Source organism: Littorina saxatilis, linkage group LG3, assembly GCF_037325665.1.
Source record: "Littorina saxatilis isolate snail1 linkage group LG3, US_GU_Lsax_2.0, whole genome shotgun sequence".
NCBI classification, from domain to species: domain Eukaryota; kingdom Metazoa; phylum Mollusca; class Gastropoda; order Littorinimorpha; family Littorinidae; genus Littorina; species Littorina saxatilis.
In genome coordinates this window covers 41289747-41309811 of record NC_090247.1, presented here as the reverse complement: position 1 = coordinate 41309811, position 20065 = coordinate 41289747, and the positions used below count along the sequence as shown (strand labels likewise).

The window sequence follows — 20065 nt, the reverse complement described above, 5'->3', positions numbered from 1 at the left end:
TGAATACCCGCTGCGCCGGGAAGAAGTCGAGCTGAATACCCGGCTGCGCCGGGGACCCGGCTATGCCGGCGCACCGCACAGAGGAAGGGAGATAACCGCGGCTGAAAACACTGGAGAAGATAAGGAAGAGTTACTGGGAATGGATCCAGAGAAAAACCAAAATCAGTTCAGCGCTGTGCGCTGAGAGCACGTGTTGAAATATCTCATCGATGAGGTCGTGTCCGGGGTGTAGCTGAATACGGTCTCCAAATTTGAAAAAGATCGACCGAGAACTTTGGCCGTGCATCGCGAACAGACACACAGACACAAGTCGTATATATAGAAGCTAATACTTGACAACGAAGAATGTTAAGCTACATTAGAAGTGCAGAATATTGCAAATAGCTCTTTTGTAACTGCTATTATTACATTTATATTAACCCAGCCCCACTTCTTTTTATGTAAAAAAACTTGAAATTCACGAAACCAACAAGAAGTGTGACATAACCCTTCAACAATAAAGGAACAAAGGAGGGGGGGGGGGGGGGGGGGGGGGTAAGAAAACAAAAAGAAAACAGAAAAAGAAATATATAGCCAGAACAGACAGATAGAAGATTGATTTATTTTCATTTTTTTTAGCAAAACACTTCAGCTTTGTACAGTCTCACACAGAACAGTACACATACTGGAGGAGCAGTACAATGGAACTGTCTTTTTAAGAAGGGAGGGAGTCTCATAATGGAGGACAATTTACAGAGAAATTTGGAACACTAGGGTCTTAAATAAGAAGGGGGCTTGGGGGCATAAAAAGGGGGTTTCAGCATAACATCATACCATGCCACATCTTTTGTGGAATCTCGATCCAGTGCTTGCGGATGCTGAGGATGCTCTTCAGGAGCACATTGCTGTAGGTTGTACCAAATGCAGCACAGGAGTATTCTCCCTTCATGATCTCCATCACATGGTTCAGTAGCAGGGTGCTTTTCACTTGCCCACCATCTGTCAATGTAATATCAAACGTTTTACATTTTCCCCCCGGAGGCTCTGCATTACATCAATTTGCAAAGATTTTATATGACGTCATGTAGCATACTTCCGAACGTAACATTCCACTTGCTGTTCGAAAGTCTGACTTCCGATGCCGATGGTGTTTTTGCAAATAATGACTGCGTTGACTTAGGAGTTTGCTGATTCAGTTCAAAACATTGGAAAGACCATCTGCTAGAATCAAAAATTTTAGTAATAAATTAATATACTTACCCAACTCACATATAGCAATTAACGCTAGTTCAGTGGTGGTAACGCTGTACGCGTCCCCTTGGTAACAAGGGAGACAACTCTAAAAAAGAGTGACCAATACCCATTCTGGTATCAAGTCCAGACCAATACTGAGTCTGTCTTCCGTATGCGTGCGCATATGCCGCCATGTTTTCATTCTAACCGAAGCCCAACTCACTTCTTTTTTTAGAAATATATACCCCCGACAGCGGGGAGGCGGGAGGGAATAAACGATGTGAGTTGGGTAAGTATATTAATCAAATGAAAATTTATTACTAAAATTTTTGATTAAATTACATATCTTACCCAACTCACATATAGCAGATTGCTACTATAGGTGGAGGGCACTCACCATATCAAGAATGAAGGACCTGTCCTGCCGCTACCAAAGCTGGCAACGCAGAACTGCCATCCTGTCGAGTTCCAGCAACATCTCTCAGATAGAAGTTGATGAACACATCTTCAGAGCGCCAGTAAGCCGACTCAAGGACCTCTGAGAGGCGCCCAGAACGGAGAACCGCTAACGACGAAGCCCAGGCTCTAGCCTCATGAGCTCTGGCCGCAGTCAGAGGCAAGATTGTCTGATTATTGCCTGACTGGCTTTGCCACCAGATGTAGGCCTGCCTAATCGTTGTGGAAACCCACTTGGCCAAAGTGACTCTCGAAATGTCCTTCCCTCGAACCGTGTTGAGGGAGATAAAAAGCAGTTTCTGTGTTTCAGAGCGGATAGGCAAAGTCCGAGACAGGTAGCTGCTGAGAGCTCTAACGGGGCAGTTAAATACATCAGGGTCTCCAGGAGCAAGAACATTGCTCAAGGGGGGAATGCGAATAAGAGGGGATGTTTGACCAGGCTTCTGGTTCTTAGCAAGAAAGTCAGGTCTTAATTTAAAAGAAATAGAACCATCCTTTTCTGATGAAATATCCCTCGAAAGTCCCGATAACGCATGAACTTCGCTACCCCGCCTAGAGGTAGCAAGTAAAACCAAGAAAAGAGTCTTTCGCGTCACATTAGCCAAACTGGCTGCATGGAGAGGCTCAAACTCATCAGAAGCAAGAAACCGCAAAACCAAAAACAGGTCCCAAGCAGGGAGCTGTGCCTTGGAACAAGCTGTGTCAAGAGAAGCGCCCTTGATGACACTAGCAATAACCCCACTCAGGTTAATCTTGTGACCTAACTGCTTAAGAGTAGAAGAGATCGAAGATCTCCTAACTCGCAGAGAAGAGGGAGAACCTCCTTGATCTGCTAGCCAGGACAAGTGGTTGGCCACCTGCATAGACCTAGGAGAGAGAGGATCAACGCCGTTCTCCAAACACCATTTCGACCAAGCCGCCCAGTGTGAAGAATACACTGAGTTGGTTGAATCCCTGTGAGCATGCTGCACCAAATTCAGAGTTGAAGCTGGGGCCCCTGAACGGAGCAGAGAGACTCTGACAGAATCCACCCGTGAAGCTGTAGCGCTTGTGGATTTTCGTGCGGTATGCCTGACCGAGGCTGTAACAGATCGCCCTTTCTTACGCCGAGTGGAATTAGAGGACGAACTGCAAGACGGAGTAGATCTGGATACCAATGCTGGCTGGGCCAAAGAGGAGCAACCAGAACCAGCGCTGGCCTCTCTATGTCTGCCTTTCTCACAACTCTGCCCAGAAGGCGAAAGGGAGGAAAGGCATAGGCCACCAGACTTGACCAATCCATCTCGAGTGCGTTTACCCCCCATGCTTGAGGGTCCGGGAACGGTGACACAAAGAGAGGTAGTCTGGTAGAAAACCTTGTCGCGAACAAGTCGATGAACGGCTTGTTCACCTGAGCCCCAGAGACGATGTAGAGCCTGGTGGGACAGTGTCCACTCTGAATGTAGGACTTTGTCCCCCCCTGCTCAGGGCATCTGCCAAAACATTGAGAGTGCCCTTCAGATATGTTGCTGACAGAAGGATGTGATGAGTGTTGCACCATATCAGTATGCGACAAGCGCTGTCTGACAGACTCTGAGACCGAGTCCCACCCTGGCGGTTTATGTAGGCCGCTACAGTCATGTTGTCTGTATGTAACCTGACATGACTCTCTGTCAGAAGAGGCAGAAACACCTGAAGACCAAGAGCAACAGCCTCTAACTCCAGTGCATTTATGTGCCAAGAGACCTGATTGGCGTCCCAAACACCTGACGCTGTCTGCTCTGCCAGATGTGCTCCCAAACCTGTCCGGGAGGCGTCCGTGAACAGATCATTCTCCGGGGAAGGGGGAGCAATGGGGACTCCCTGAGAAACCCAGGGAAGGAGCCACACACACGTGGTACGGCCGAACCAACTCCCCAACTCGACCTGGACATTCCAGCTTTGAGTCGCTTGGTTCCATTCTGCTTGCAGAGCTGCCTGAAACGGCCTTTTGTGAACTCTGCCAAGAGGAACCAGCGGAGCCATAGATTCCATCTGACCCAGCAGAGAGGACAACTCCCGAGCCGTGGATAGATTCTTTCCGTAAAGAGAGCGAATCAAAGCCTGCAACTTGTCCACCCTTCTCTGAGAAGGACGGACTGACCAATTCAAGGTGTTGAACTCCATCCCCAGATAAGTGAAATGTTGGGACGGTTCCAACTCCGACTTCAGCAGATTCACTGTGAAGCCGAGTTGCCATGCCTGACTGAGAACCCTCTGTGTGTGCGTTCTGCAAAGGTCCTGGTCCTGATGTAAAATCAGCCAGTCGTCCAGATATGCCCTCAAACGCACACTCTCCTGTCTCACCAGGGCACAGAGCTGACGAATGACCATGGTGAATATCCAAGGGGAGAGAGAGAGACCGAAAGGAAGAGCTCGGAACTTGAAAATTTTCTCTCCCCAGCGAAAGCGCAGCCATTTCCTGTCCGCCGAGTGCATGAGAACATGGAAATAGGCGTCTGTCAAGTCGACAGAAGTGGCCCAGTCTCCTGGCCGGAGAACCTCTCTCACAGAGGCAGGAGTCTCCATTGTGAATTTCACAACTCGAAGATATCTGTTCAGAGTTGACAAATCGAGAACCGGTCTCCATGACCCTGAAGCTTTGGGGACAACAAAAAGTCTGCCATAGAACCCCAGAGACCCCTGATCGTGAATCTCCTCGATCGCTTCTTTCAAAAGGAGGGAAGTCACCTCTCCCTGCACAGCTGACTTGGCCTCCGGGTCTCTTGGGAACTTGAAAGGCGGAGGTATCCTGGTCAGAGGAGCCTTTCCCTCTGCCCAGAGAAGACGGAATCCCGAACGCACTATCCCTAAGATCCACTCGCTGGCCACCATGTGTGACCAGGAAGCGAGAGCCCTGGAGGGGCCGCCCGCCACCACGAAGGTGGGGGCTACAGGGATCAGCGGTTCGAGAAGGCATCATTGGGGGTGGGGATTACGCCCCGACCCCCTAGAACCACCAAAAGAAGAGCCCCTCTTCTGATAAGGAGCACCTCGCCCCCTACCTCGAGAAGAAGTGCTCTGGTTCTGTGCCTTGCCCCCACCAGAGGAAGAAGGCTGTGCCTTGTTCTGAACCTGAGACTTGCTCTGCGCTTTCTGGAAACCCTGATGCACAATACGAGCAATGGCTAAATCCCTTGCATCTTGAGTCTCTTTTTGCAGAGCATCGAGAGATGTACGACCCAAGAGAGAGCTCTCCGTGAAAGGTGAGACCTTCAGATTATCAATCGTGCCTTTGTCTCTGATCCTAGACCCAGCTAGAAAAGCCGATCTGCGAGAATGTACTGCGTGAGTATACAGTCTGGCCGAAAGATTCATCTGTTCCTGCGAAACCCTGGCTAAAGGGTAGTCACATCCTCCGAGGAGGCATCAAACCGAAATTCAAATTGATCAAGCGAAGTTGCAATCGACCTTGACAATGATCTCTGGAGAGACTCCGACACGGAAGCCAACTCCAACAGAGACCTTCCAGTTTCCTCCAATGCCAAAAGGGAGGCTTCAGTATAGGGGACAGGCCTGTCCCCACTATACCCATCCTCCCTCAGAGTGGCTAGTTCCAGTGTAACCGGAAGAGCTGACAATCAGATTGATAGGCTGAGTACCCAATTTGAAATAATAATAATAATAATAAGAACATTTATATAGCGCTAAATCAAAAACTTTCGTTAAAAAGGCTTGCTCTAAGCGCTTGACATCTAAACTAAAACGTCATTCACACTCTTTACAATGATGTACAAGAACTTCATGTCACACTCTTTCATTCAGTACTAGAATGAATACCCGCTTCGCCGGGTAGCCGGCTTTGCCGGGAAGAAGTACTTAAGAGCCGTACGCCGGCTTCGCCGGGTCCGAACAATGGACCCGCCAAGCTTAGGTCCCTCCCAGATTCGTGGAATGGGAACAGCACGAAAATTATTCAGTGGCCATAATGCCATTCCTGACCATATCGAGTAACATCCTTGTCGACGAATGTAACCGTGTTAATCACCTGTGGAGGCGAACTCCACTCAAACAGGACTGAGCAAGTTATGGCTTCTCAAAGGAAGGCCAGTACATAAAATTACACAAAAGCCGCCAGACCACATCACAAACAGAACTGAACAATGCACAGGTGTTGCTCACATAGAGACACACACACAAACACACACACACACAAAAACACAGAGAAGCCGTATCTATAGAGAGATAGATGACAGTGTATTTTTCGCGTGGCTATAAATGGATTCGACCTTTGCACTTTTACAGTGAGGATAATTTACGGGTCCAATTTACGTTCTGTACACTGCGTTGACCTTCTAAAAATAGTAACAGTAACAGAACGCCGGGAATATCCGAAGACGCTCAGCGCAGTGGACAGCGCAGTGACATTCTAAAAATAGTAGTAACTTACAACTGAACGGGAAAGCCACACGAAGGAAGGGAGATAAACGCCAAACACTGGAGAAGATAAGGAAGAGTTACTTATAATGGTGAAATGAACACAAAAACCCAAATCAGTTCAGCGCTGCGCGCTGAGAGCACGTGTTGAAATATCTCATCGATGATATTGTGTCCGGGGTGTAGCTGAATACGGTGTCCAAATTTGAAAAAGATCCACCGAGAACTTTGGCGTTGTGATGTGGTGTAGCGGCTATGGTGTGTCGGTATGGGGGCCCGGGTAGCTGAGGTGGAACCAAAATAGCTGAGGTGGAACCAAAATCGGTTCAGCGCTGCGCGCTGAGAGCATGTGTTGAAATATCTCATCGATGAGGTTGTGTCCGGGGTCTCTCTGAATAAGCCCACCAAATTTGAAGCAGATCCATCGAGAACTTTGGCCGTGCATCGCGCACAGACAGACACACAGACACACAGACACTAGTCGTATATATATATATAGATAGCACCTTTCACACAGTTGTTATTCTGTACAAGACAATAAGTTAGTCTAACATTTAGAATGTTCATAAGATGAAAACAAGAGAAAACCAGACTGATTAAAACAACTGCTTAGTGCTAACAAAGCATGAATCTTAATGATAACGTAATACATGTTTAACTGTTAAGACCATAAAAAACCTATATGCTAAAATAACTTCGAACTTTTAAGAACTTCTTATAAGATACACAGCACATCTAGATAAACACCAGAATGATAAAACAAAAGGCAACTCGTTAAAACCATTAAATGCATCAATGTCAAAAACACGAAAGACTCAAATATAAGATACACAATTCTCTAGAATTGTTTATTAAAACTGAAATTCCGAAAGCCAGCCGAACAAGAAGGAGCTTGTTGATCAGCTTGAGCAAGCCAAGGCTTAGCCGACTCAGGTGCCTCACTGTGTTGTGACAACAAAGGCACAGTAGAGCTCTGAGTACTCGACTGAGGGCGAAATTTCATCAGAACTTTCGACATCTCGAAGGCCACAGACGGTGATTCCCGAAACCGGAAAGGACATTTACCCTCCTTGGAACCCCTGAAATCACTGAGAGCAGAAGGTGGTGGAACAAACTGAGCCTTAGACTCAACCACCCCTTCCTCAAAATACTTGAAAGCCGTTTCAGCTGCCAACGCAACAGCGTTTGACAGCTTCTGCGGCAACCTGAATTCAGTGCATTCCCCTATAGCGGAAGCACCATCATCAGTACACCCTTCATGCACATCCGTGCAATCCGGAAGCTGACCCCCACATTGACTACCATAGTTCAACGGGGAGTCAGCTTTACTGCCCTCTTCCTCCCCCCAGGGCGGAAGCGGAAGCTGCACACCCTGGCCCAAATCTTCCGATAAGGCTGGGTGCACCAAGACTTCCGTTCGCTTCTCAGGGTCCTTACCCTGAACTGACCGACCGCCTGAGCGGAATTGGCCAGCCCAGAGATCAGAACTTTTGCCCCGACGGAGTACGAGGGGGCTTTCTCCTGAGAACGCGCTACCCTTTGGCCGGAGAACCCGGCTACTTGCGTAGCTGACATACCTTTAGACTGAACTGGAACGCCGGAAGACGGACCACTCAACGAAAGGAAGTGACGGTCATCAGCATCCTGTGAAGCATGAACATCCACGTGCGTGAACGTGGCGGAAGGGGAAGGGCGAACCTTGGCCAGCGAAGCGACATCCGTCACCCCGGAAGGAAGAGCCCGAAGCTCCACTCTCGTGGAAGAAATCTCTGCAGCCAAAGATGTAACCTGCGAACTGAGCGAAAGTAGCAAAGCAGCTACGTCCGCAGAAGCCAAACCAGAACCCACAGAAGAGGAAGTCCCTTTTAACAGACTTATCTTCATGAACGACCTTGTCCGAGGACCTAACAGGCAAAATGGAGGTAGCCGGTAAATCGACCAAAACATCAATACATTTCTTGGAGGTCTTGGAGGTCGGTTCTAAAACAGAAACAACAGCCTGGCCGGTTTGTTTAGATTTCCTAGGCGTTCTCCTAGACGGAGAGGCCTCAGCAGCCACCTGTTTGGGAGTATGCCTCTTCCTGGCACTATCACAAATGTCGCCAAAATCATGAAAAAACAAGGAAAGATCTCACCTCAACATTGTAGCGAAGTCAAAACGAAGAGTAGAAAACCAAGAGGAATGAAACAAAGTCAAAAGACTCAGTGACAACGGCTGTAAAACAGCCAGAGCGTACAAAATAGCGACCAACTTGACTGAGCGCTGAGGTAGGAATGAAAACATGGCGCCATATGCGCACGCATACGGAAGACAGACTCAGTATTGGTCTGGACTTGATACCAGAATGGGTATTGGTCACTCTTTTTTAGAGTTGTCTCCCTTGTTACCAAGGGGACGCGTACAGCGTTACCAGCACTGAACTAGGGTTAATTGCTACATGTGAGTTGGGTAAGATATGTAATTTAATGCAGCTACTTGAATTTTGCAAGGTGTTTTGCCTGTTAGAGAACTGATTTAACATGGATTGAATTTCATGTACAGTACGCTGGAACAAAAATGTTGTAAATTGCATTGTCTGTCGATCAGTTACAGAAGCAAACCTGGCCAGGTATGCAAGTTCTTCATCCACTTATAAGAAACCGGAAGCATACTTTTTTGTGTTATTGTAAATATAAAGGATATTGAGCAACTTCCGTGGAAATATGGACCGATGATCGAAATAGGGCTGTGTGAGACTATCCAATCAAAACCACCAAATTCCCCCTCGTGTCTATCAGAATAGCAATATTTATTTATAAGTCAATCACTTTAAGTACTTCAAGTTCAAGCTAGTTTGCAAAGAACACAGGGTAGCTAAACAATAAGTTGAATAACCCACAAGAAGCAAAACAAACATGTACCTTGTAACTTAAGAAAAAGCGAGAAAACCATAGTGTTAAATCAAACGCACTGAGTCAAAATTATCATACATAAGCACCATACACATCCTCACATTTTTCTGCTGAACGTAGGACCAACTTGAAGACAGTGCTGATCTCTCGCTTCCTAGTCTCACGACTGGTGAGCGTTGCCGCTGCAACAGTCTCCTTCGCCTTTTGCATGTTTTCAATCTCCAGTAACACATACCTAATCACTCCCTGTAAAAGTAACAAGAGAGAATTATAGGAAAAGATAGCTACTGATTAAAATCTCTGATCTAATGTCACAGTATAAAAAAAGACAAAACTTTCAAAAATGACACCTACACTCATGAAAACCGATGTAAGTTAGCATCGAAGTTGGCAGTCGGTTACCCCACCGGGCACGGTTTTGAGGAAAAAATGGCGTTTTCATGCCCCAACACGCGATGGTTCCATTTTCATGATGAAATTATTCATTGTGGATTTTTTTTAAATCGGCAGAGGTGCAAGAATTCACTAACTTTGTAAATAATAAAACTCGTTTTGAAGTTTTAACTGATTTACGCTGGTTGTTATTGTTGAAATTAAAATTGAAAACGGTGTCCCGTGAAATTATTCTTTCTTTCTTTCTTTATTTGGTGTTTAACGTCGTTTTCAACCACGAAGGTTATATCGCGACGAGTGAAATTATTCAACAGGGCCGAAAAGTTTCAAAGTCCAATGTGCAAAAGTTGAATTTTGTGACAAGAAAAATACATAAACAAGAAGGGCAAAGCCCATACGACTCACATGCTTTACACATTTTTCCTACCAAAATACATGTGACCTTGACCCAAGGTCAAGGTCATCCAAGGTCATGCAACACAAAGCTGTTAATTCAAGACATAGGAAGTACAATGGTGCTTATTGGCTCTTTCTACCATGAGATATGGTCACTTTTAGTGGTTCACTACCTTATTTTGGTCACATTTCATAAGGGTCAAAGTGACCTTGACCTTGATCATATGTGACCAAATGTGTCTCATGATGAAAGCATAACATGTGCCCCACATAATTTTTAAGTTTGAAACAGTTATCTTCCATAGTTCAGGGTCAAGGTCACTTCAAAATATGTATACAATCCAACTTGGAAGAGCTCCTGTGACCTTGACCTTGAAGCAAGGTAAACCAAACTGGTATCAAAAGATGGGGCTTACTTTGCCCTATATATCATATATAGGTGAGGTATTGAATCTCAAAAACTTCAGAGAAAATGTGAAAAATGTGAAAAATAGCTGTTTTTTAGGCAACATTTATGGCCCCTGCGACCTTGACCTTGAAGCAAGGTCAAGATGCTATGTATGTTTTTTGGGGCCTTGTCATCATACACCATCTTGCCAAATTTGGTACTGATAGACTGAATAGTGTCCAAGAAATATCCAACGTTAAAGTTTTCCGGACGGACGGACGACTCGGGTGAGTACATAGACTCACTTTTGCTTCGCATGTGAGTCAAAAAAGAAGCATTTGATTTTAAAGCTGCCCTGTTTGTGCTGTAATTTGTTTATCTTCTTCTGCTTCTGCGTTCGTGGGCTGAAACTCCCACGTACACTCGTGTTTTTTGCACGAGTGGAATTTTACGTGTATGACCGTTTTTTACCCCGCCATTTAGGCAGCCATACGCCGTTTTTGGAGGAAGCATGCTGGGTATTTTCGTGTTTCTATAACCCACCGAACTCTGACATGGATTACAGGATCTTTTTCGTGCGCACTTGGTCTTGTGCTTGCGTGTACACACGGGGGTGTTCGGACACCGAGGAGAGTCTGCACATAAAGTTGACTCTGAGAAATAAATCTCTCGCCGAACACGAACTCACGCTGACAGCGGCCAACTGGATACAAATCCAGCGCGCTACCGACTGAGCTACATCCCCGCCGTAATTTGTTTATGATATATAATGCATGACAGCAAACCTTTTAAACATGAAGTCCAGGATTTATACAAAAAAGTCTCCTCAAGTCTCAGAATTAAAATGTTTTCAGCAGGGAAGCCTCGAAAATGCGTCTTTTTTTGCTAATTTTCAAAAATTTTGCAATCAATATCTTCAACAGAAAAATTCTGAAAATTTCAGAAAAAATGTAATGGTGTTAATAATTATGTTTTTGAAAGCAAGAAGCATCCATGGTTCCTTTCTTTTTCTTACTTTAATTGCATTAAAGTTGGGATATTTGGACATACTTGCAGATGATAACAGAATTTCAGTCCTAGTCTAAGAGCTATTGCTGCATGACTCTACCAACAATCAAAGAGTCAAATAAATCATAAAATATGTCATGTCATATATATATAAAAAGAAAGGGTTTTTCCTGCACAATTCATCTGTACATGTGTCATATCTGTACTGCTGTTTATCTGACTGTAATTTCATATAATAATGATAATTTAACAGATTTACAGTTACCTTAAAGTCAAAGCGTACACATTTTTTTCAATTTTGTTAGTGGTGAGCTGTTAATCTTATACTTATAATAATAATTATTGTTTGCAAAGAGTGTTGCAACAAGGAATCAGAAACACATTTAATTGGTTATGTAGAGGCATATGTAATATGTTTATGTTGTCATTATTTTAATGATTTTCCAGATGGGGCGGCGGAAAACGTGTTGGAATGCCTCGGAAAGGATCGAGATTTAAACATGATGCAGCATGCAGAAAGAATGCTGAAGAAAGGAATATGAAGACTGAGGAAGACAAGTTGTTGCAGTTTTGTACTCAGATCTAGTAAGTTTGTTTGTTTGTTTATTTGTTGCTTAACGTCCAGCCGACTACGCAGAGCCATATCAGGACGAGGAAGGGGGGGATGAAGGGGGCCACTTGTCAAGCGATTCCTGTTTACAAATGCACTAACCCATTACTTGTGTCCCAGCAGGCTTTAGTAAAACTAAATTAATACCTACTGGAAGATTACCAGTTTCCAGTATGTTAAAATAGGCTTAACCTATCTACTGCTGGACTTACATCAGAACACTAACAGATTAAACTATACATGAATCGCGAGACAAGCGGCAAGAGAAGAGATTTTTGGAAAAAATACAGGTGAATGAGCAAGAAGGCAGAAAAAGGAAAAGAATTCATGAAGAAAAAGAGAGCATGACAGGAAAGAGGAACCAAAAATCTACCTAACAGCAAACTAGAAAGCTCCTGCGGTTCCAAAAACAGGAGGGGCTTTTAATTTCATAACCGCAGTGCCCCACTGCGGGAATCCAGTAAGTATTTTTCATAATTTAAATTTAAAATAATACACTATATTGTCAGCAGATTTGAATGTAGAAGGGATGACCAAATTTAGGTATGTCCAGTAGCCTGGATTTATGAAGGGAAATGCAAGAAGGAGGGACTAACTACATATTTCTCCTGTTCCCAACTGTGAGACAGAGTTAAAAGCAAAGCCATACATAATAACATAACACAATGACAACAACAACACCCCACAGATGCAAATTTTGTGTGTCTTTTATTTTCACGGGGCCAAAGAAATTGTCACTAGGCAGAGCCTTTTTCAGTTTTTGCCTCGAAAGGACCTACTAGTCTTTCTATCACACATTTCCAAGGCTACTTCTGTACTTGTTGTTGGAAATATCAAGTTGATTAAATTACTATGTATTTCCTTTTTATTTTTCAATCTTGACGAGGGTGCTCCAGCAGAACCTAGGGAGTGGGGTGATTTTCTGATTGAGAACTGCCCTGGACTGCTGTGTGCGGAGCTAACTGTTGATCCCGATTCATCAGGAACCGAAGATTTTAAAGATTAACTTAGTTTAACTGATGACAGGTGTTGTGTTTAATAAAAATTACTCAGAAAACTTTTGATTCTTTGCTTTGTTCTTATTTATTGTGTATGCAACAAAACAAAAAAACACTAAAATAGGGAGAGGTGATAGAAAAGAAAGTACGCATCATCACCTTCATTCCAAAACTTGATGACACTGTATGACAAGAAACTAATTTATTCACACACAAAAAAACAAAGAGCAGGCAGTTAATGCAGTCACAATGAATGAAGTATACGTCACTATGCATATGTCTTTATGAGCACAGTTTAAAATTCACACAAGCATCAGAATATTTGCAGTACCAAAAAATGCACATGACAATGGAAAAGAAAACCATTATTCTGCTTCTGGACTTTTCACAGAGTTTGACAGGACAACATAACCAGTTCAGTTCACAAATATAAGTGCTTGCACTCCACACATCAGTTCACCTGTACCCATACACTGAAAGTACTGAGGAAAGAGATCAGTATGGACTGCCAAATATGTCCAAAACATGCTAGCCATCTGAATACTGATTTAAGCTATGTCTACCAGATGCACATGCTGCATAAAGTGACTGTGAACATGAATACCTTCAGTCCTGAACCTAAGGAATATCATTCATAAGTTCATGGTACCTTGTCCACATCTGTGCACCCTGCATCTTTATTATTGACGCACGAGTGAAGCTTATTAAGTCTTAAATGTTTCATCATCTCATCCACATTGCCATCTCTTGAGACGATACTTGCCGCTATGGCAATAAGAGATGATTTCTCTGAAGATATATTAATATAGGCATCCTCTTCAATCCTTTTAATAGCGTTGATGACCAGGTCTCTGAAGGTTGCATTGCTTAGGCGGGTGTTCCTCTCAGCGTCACAGCAGTCTCCCTCAACCAGTCCGTCTAAAACTGCAACTGCATCAGACTGGGTGTCACCGTTGTCAATTCAATGCTCACTGGCTGAAACAGAGAATGATAACATACAACTTATTGAATGCAGTCAGGTATATTTTAACATCAGGATACACAGCACAATTCATGTTTACTGCTCATCATGTAAAAACTAAAATGAACATGTTCTGTAAGTATGCAGGTTCCCAAACAGATGTCTACTATAACAGAAATCCCCATTCACAAATTCCTACTTCACTGCTTTCAGGAGATGCATTAATCTGTTAGGCTTCAAGGTCCACTGATAACACGGTTTTACTGTGATTGGTATGTTGGTATTCCATGTAATACTATAATAACTTACATTTTTATTTTATTAGGGTAGGTGTTTCAGTTAGATATATATATTATTATGATAATAATTATGAACCACACACGCACACGCGCAGATATATATGGAGTCTTACCTTTCAAATGTGGCTTATTGTGTTTCTTGGTGACATGTCTTCTGAAACCGCTGATAGATGCATAACTATTAACTGTTGGTGCAATCGGGACACTTGAAATTCTTCGCAGACGAACGTTGACGCTTTGCAGGAGGCAAAGAACCGTTTCGCTTGCGATTTCGTCACTTTCAGGTTCGGAACCGCTTTCACTCGACTCCACATCATCCTCCGTAAATTCTCCAAAATTGTACTCCAGTGGCAAGTCGTCCCACTTCAGAAAATCCTCTTTTGTCGACATCCTTTATCCCACAACAAGCGCTAAAATGTAAACAGGAAGCCGAACAGAATCGGTTAAATTGTATCTCCGGCAGAGAAGAGCTCTGCAAGGGACGGTATTACACTACTGCGGACAGTTCGTGGCATACGCAGTTACCTTTTCCTGCAGTAGGCGACCATCCTCGCAGGCGGAGTGAAGGAGTTTCCTATCTATCTAATATAGGTCTATGGTTGTACATATCTTCTCCTTAATCTTAAATGAAAAATATATAGATATGACATGTTTACCCTGAAAATATGCTCATAAACAAACAAAATCAGTGCATGCATATTAGGTACAACATTCGCATGTTCCGCCAAGACGTCTGAGTTACTGGGTTTGGGCTAGCCAAGCCTTACTAAATGTAGACTTGGTGATGACTGGTTTTCAGTGTTGTTTTAGTTTCAGGCCGACAGAATGACTAAACGCTTCACAGTACAATTAACAATTTTAAATGGTGTTTTTACATTTACTGACATTTGAAAAAAACAACAAGTCGCGTAAGGCGAAAATACAATATTTAGTCAAGTAGCTGTCGAACTCACAGAATGAAACTGAACGCAGCAAGACCGTATACTCGTAGCATCGTCACTCCACCGCCCGTGGCAAAGGCAGTGCCCGTGGAATTGACAAGAAGAGCGGGGTATTCGTTGCGCTGAGAAGGATAGCACGCTTTTCTGTACCTCTCTTCGCTTTAACTTTCTGAGCGTGTTTTTAATCCAAACATATCATATCTATATATTTTTGGAATCAGGAACCGACAAGGAATAAGATGAAAGTGTTTTTAAATTGATTTCGAAAAAAAAATTTTGATAATAATTTTTATATATTTAATTTTCAGAGCTTGTTTTTAATCCGAATATAACATATTTATATGTTTTTGGAATCAGCAAATGATGGAGAATAAGATAAACGTAAATTTGGATCGTTTTATACATTTTTATTTTTTTTTACAATTTTCAGATTTTTAATGACCAAAGTCATTAATTTGTTTATTTGTTGCTTAACGTCCAGCCGACTACGCAGAGCCATATCAGGACGAGGAAGGGGGGAAGAAGGGGGCCACTTGTCAAGCGATTCCTGTTTACAAATGCACTAACCCATTACTTGTGTCCCAGCAGGCTTTAGTAAAACTAAATTAATACCTACTGGAAGATTACCAGTTTCCAGTATGTTAAAATAGGCTTAACCTATCTACTGCTGGACTTACATCAGAACACTAACAGATTAAACTATACATGAATCGCGAGACAAGCGGCAAGAGAAGAGATTTTTGGAAAAAATACAGGTGAATGAGCAAGAAGGCAGAAAAAAGAAAAGAATTCATGAAGAAAGAGAGAGCATGACAGGAAAGAGGAACCAAAAATCTACCTAACAGCAAACTAGAAAGCTCCTGCGGTTCCAAAAACAGGAGGGGCCTTTAATTTCATAACCGCAGTGCCCCACTGCGGGAAGTCATTAATTAATTTTTAAGCCACAACGCTGAAATGCAATACCGAACCCCGGGCTTCGTCGAAGATTACTTGACCAAAATTTCAACCAATTTGGTTGAAAAATGAGGGCGTGACAGTGCCGCCTCAACTTTCACGAAAAGCCGGATATGACGTCATCAAAGACATTTATCAAAAAAATGAAAAAAACGTTCGGGGATTTCATACCCAGGAACTCTCATGCCAAATTTCATAAAGATCGGTCCAGTAGTTTAGTCTGAATCGCTCTACACACACACACACACACACATACACACACACACGCACGCACACACACACACACGCACGCACATACACCACGACCCTCGTTTCGATTCCCCCTCGATGTTAAAATATTTAGTCAAAACTTGACTAAATATAAAAAGGGTAAAAATCAATACAATACTACCAAAAAATGGTGCCCAGAAAGAATTTAAAGGAGCTACAGAGTAAGGCTTAATTTCCAATCACCCTTACAAAAAAGTCACCAAAAGCACAAAATCAGAGTTCGTACAGTTTTTTTGTTCTAAAATTCAAGGACTTTTCAAGGACTTTCATGACCTTCTGAAGATAAAAACAAGAGGCGAAGCCTTCACGGCTCACGTAAGAAATCGACAAACAGTAACACAAACTCAATCACTCCGTCACACATACACACACACAGTAAGCATAACTGACGGTGCAAGAGTGCGAGACACTAGATCTAGATCTGTCTGTCTGTAGCCTACTTACGGGGACACGACTGCCAGATGGCCAGATCGACACTGAGCTTTCGACAGCGCTTCCTCGCGCAAACACTGGAAACACGCTGTGCAGATTAACCTGTAGGAAATCTCCTTTGGTATCTTCTTTATCTATTTTTCTGGAGCTACGAAACCGAACAATGTGAAATCATGAGTCATCTTCTCCGAATCGGCGAACTGCAGCTCGGTGATAACTGTATCTATACCACAATCCTTCACGCGATCTGACCTAACCTTGACCCCTGACCTGGTCTACATACCACACACGACACAAACCAGTCAGCTGTTTTTACCCCCCCCCCCCCCCCCCCACCACCCGTTTTCTTTGGATACACACTTTAACTACATACGTGCCGACGAAATGTTGATCATTGCTTCAATACTTTGAAGCTGTTGCTTGAATAATAACCAAGTAAAATTAGTATTTCGGTGTTCAGTCAAATGTTAAAGTTTCTACCACAGACATACATACATACATACATACATACATACATACATACATACATACATACATACGCACGCACGCACAGACAGACAAAAGTTAGCATCGCATAGGCTACACTTACGTGAGCCAACAAGTCGCGTAAGGCGAAAATACAACATTTAGTCAAGCTGTCGAACTCACAGAATGAAACTGAACGCAATGCAATTGTTCAGCAAGACTGTATACTCGTAGCATCGTCAGTCCACCGCTCGTGGCAAAGGCAGTGAAACTGACAAGAAGAGCGGGGTACAGTAAAACCTGTCTCTAACGGACACCCTTGGGGAATGGTAATAGTGTCCCTATTAGACAGGTGTCCCTTCTTCACAGGTGGAGGGGCCGGGGCAATATTTTACAAAGAGCACGTAAAATGAACAAGACACTTTTTGTCAGTCCTGTAGTATGTATTTATTGGATTGAACATGAGACTCACTGAACATGTGAGTAAACAAATGATACATGTAGCAAACAACAACAACAACAACATCCCCCCCACCTTAGCACCTACCCCGTTCCCTACACACACTGTGCATTCAAACTTACGCAAGTCGGACGTCGCAAAGCTAAAAATAGCTGACTCTTCATCAGTCATTCAACGGGAAATTCCGCAGTGTGTCTCGACCAACTAACTATTGTTTCCTTCGAACGATTGCTTACAAAGAGAGAGAGATCGAGAGAGAGATTAGTAGGAGGGGGGAAGGGGGGAGTGGTAAATGATAAATGGTTGCATTTTCTTCCCTGTATAAGTGGTCCACTGACAGGCAGATTCTTCGATCTTGCAGTACAAAACCACTCCCATACCACGTTGTTCAGGTCTTCATATTGCGTTTTCCGACGTTTCACAGTTTTTTGGTCGATTCGCGCACCTGACTCCCACTCCTTCATCACGTCTTCTTTTTCCGATTTGATCCTCGCGATCTGTGTTTTACCACATCCCATCTCCTTCGCCACATCTCGGCATAATTGGCCGCTATCTAGTTTTTTCAAGGCAGCGACACGCTGCTCTAAAGTCAACGCTTTTCTTTTTCCTGCTGGAGATTCCATTTTCAAACACAGTAGTCTACTGTTGCTTTTGGTTGTGACTGTATCCACAATGCGGAAAAGCGAAAGTGAGCGAAGCGAAAGTGAGTGAGCGAAAGTGGGTCTCCATCTAAACAAGCCACTGATTGGTCAGAAAAGGGACAGGACAACCAATCAACAACCATTTGTGCTACGGCTACGGCTGCCGAGCACTGACTGCATAACAGTCGAGTTTTCGAAGTTGCGTTTTTATGTACGTTGTGTCCGTTTGTGACAGTGTTTACACTTCCTACGGTCCGAAAAATCGTGTCCGCGTCCGTAAGTGGCAGGTGTCCGCCCGTTAAAGGTTAGTTATTGTTGAAATCGTGTTCGTGCCATGATAAACTGTCCGTATGTAGCAGGTGGCCGTTACAACAAGGGTCCGCTAGACTCAGGTTTTACTGTAGTAGTTGTGCTGAGAAGGATAGCACGCTTTTCTGTACCTCTCTTCGTTTTAACTTTCTGAGCGTGTTTTTAATCCAAACATATCATATCTATATGTTTTTGGAATCAGGAACCGACAAGGAATAAGATGAAAGTGTTTTTAAATTGATTTCGAAAATTTAATTTTAATCATAATTTTTATATTTTTAATTTTCAGAGTTTGTTTTTAATCCAAATATAACATATTTATATGTTTTTGGAATCAGAAAATGATGAAGAATAAGATGAACGTAAATTTGGATCGTTTTATAAAAAAATTTTTTTTTTACAATTTTTAGATTTTTAATGACCAAGGTCATTGATTAATTTTTAAGCCACCAAGCTGAAATGCAATACCGATGTCCGGCCTTCGTCGAAGATTGCTTGGCCAAAATTTCAATCAATTTTATTGAAAAATGAGGGTGTTACAGTGCCTTTCAAGGATCTTGCCAATTGTTTAAGCACTTTCAAGGCCTTGAAACTGACCCCTCAAAATTCAAGCACTTTTAAGGATTTCAAGCACCTGTACGAACCCTGCAAAATACACAGACTCTTTGTGGAACCGCCTAAACAAACAAAAATCGCTGGTCTTAAAGGCAAAAAAAAGTGAGGGGTGGTGTTAAATATGGGGTTCCACTGTATTGTCGTCACTGCCAAGACAAGATAAACCACAATCAAACCTTTAGCACACTGTCCCATGTCAGCTGCCCCCTTCCTCTTCTATCTTCACCGTGCTGTGTCAAAGCATGGCAAACTGATGGTTTTGAAAGTAATCTTGTCAAGTTTTCACCAGCTTTCTGCAAGCAGAAGAGCACACATGCATACCAGTTTCATCTCATGGCTTCAAACAAACAAACAGCACAAAAATAACCAAACAAAACCAGCCTAGCTAACGTCAAAATGGGGGAGGGGGGGTACACAAAAAAGTCTGTGAACTCATGTACACACATATATATATATCCAGAACCTACAAGAGAAAGAAAACATGTTATTAGCCCAAAAAATGCGTAGGTTCCTTATATTTTCTGCTACCATTACACTTATTTTTGGCGCAATTTTCTGCTACAGCTAGAGTGAAGGGAACACAAAATATATACCTTTCGACCTGTGATTTTATCAGTATCAAATCCCCGCAATACAGCTGCTAGGTCAGACAAGTTATCCATGATCTGAAAATAAACAAATTTATTTGAACAAAATGACAGAAACCATTTGCAATTTGTACAATTTTCCAATTCATGCTGTAAATGCCAAGACTAAAGGGTATTCCTTGGTGTGTGATTATGGTCATTGTAAATGTAATGACCTCAAATGATCTCAAAAGTTCAGCACTTTTAAGCAATACTTCAACTTTCAAGCAATCACAAACAAATCCACAGGGACTTCTAAAGCCTGCAAAAGTGGTGTCCAAAATGGGGTGTATCCTTCCATGTGGTCAAATGCAGCATTAAAGATGATGCCCCATCAATACTTC

At 43.1% G+C, this 20065-nt stretch overlaps 1 protein-coding gene and 1 long non-coding RNA gene across 2 annotated transcripts in view; both read right to left on the bottom strand.

The window, feature by feature from the left end:
• Window positions 1-9766, bottom strand: part of LOC138960913 (serine-protein kinase ATM-like) — a 92313-nt gene extending 82547 nt beyond the window's left edge. Inside the window, exons 1-3 of the mRNA XM_070332546.1 lie at window positions 9754-9766; window positions 9057-9242; window positions 814-978 (exon numbers count right to left, since the gene is read on the bottom strand). Coding sequence (XP_070188647.1) covers window positions 814-978; window positions 9057-9242; window positions 9754-9766 — 364 coding nt within the window. The remainder of the gene's footprint in view (window positions 1-813; window positions 979-9056; window positions 9243-9753) is intronic.
• Window positions 9767-12762: 2996 nt separating this feature from the next.
• LOC138962391 (uncharacterized) lies at window positions 12763-19762 on the bottom strand. The gene is made up of 4 exons (XR_011454496.1): window positions 19689-19762; window positions 19272-19388; window positions 14122-14418; window positions 12763-13723 (listed from the first exon to the last, which is right to left on the bottom strand). It is a non-coding gene; the product is annotated as an uncharacterized lncRNA (long non-coding RNA).
• Window positions 19763-20065: the final 303 nt, after the last annotated feature.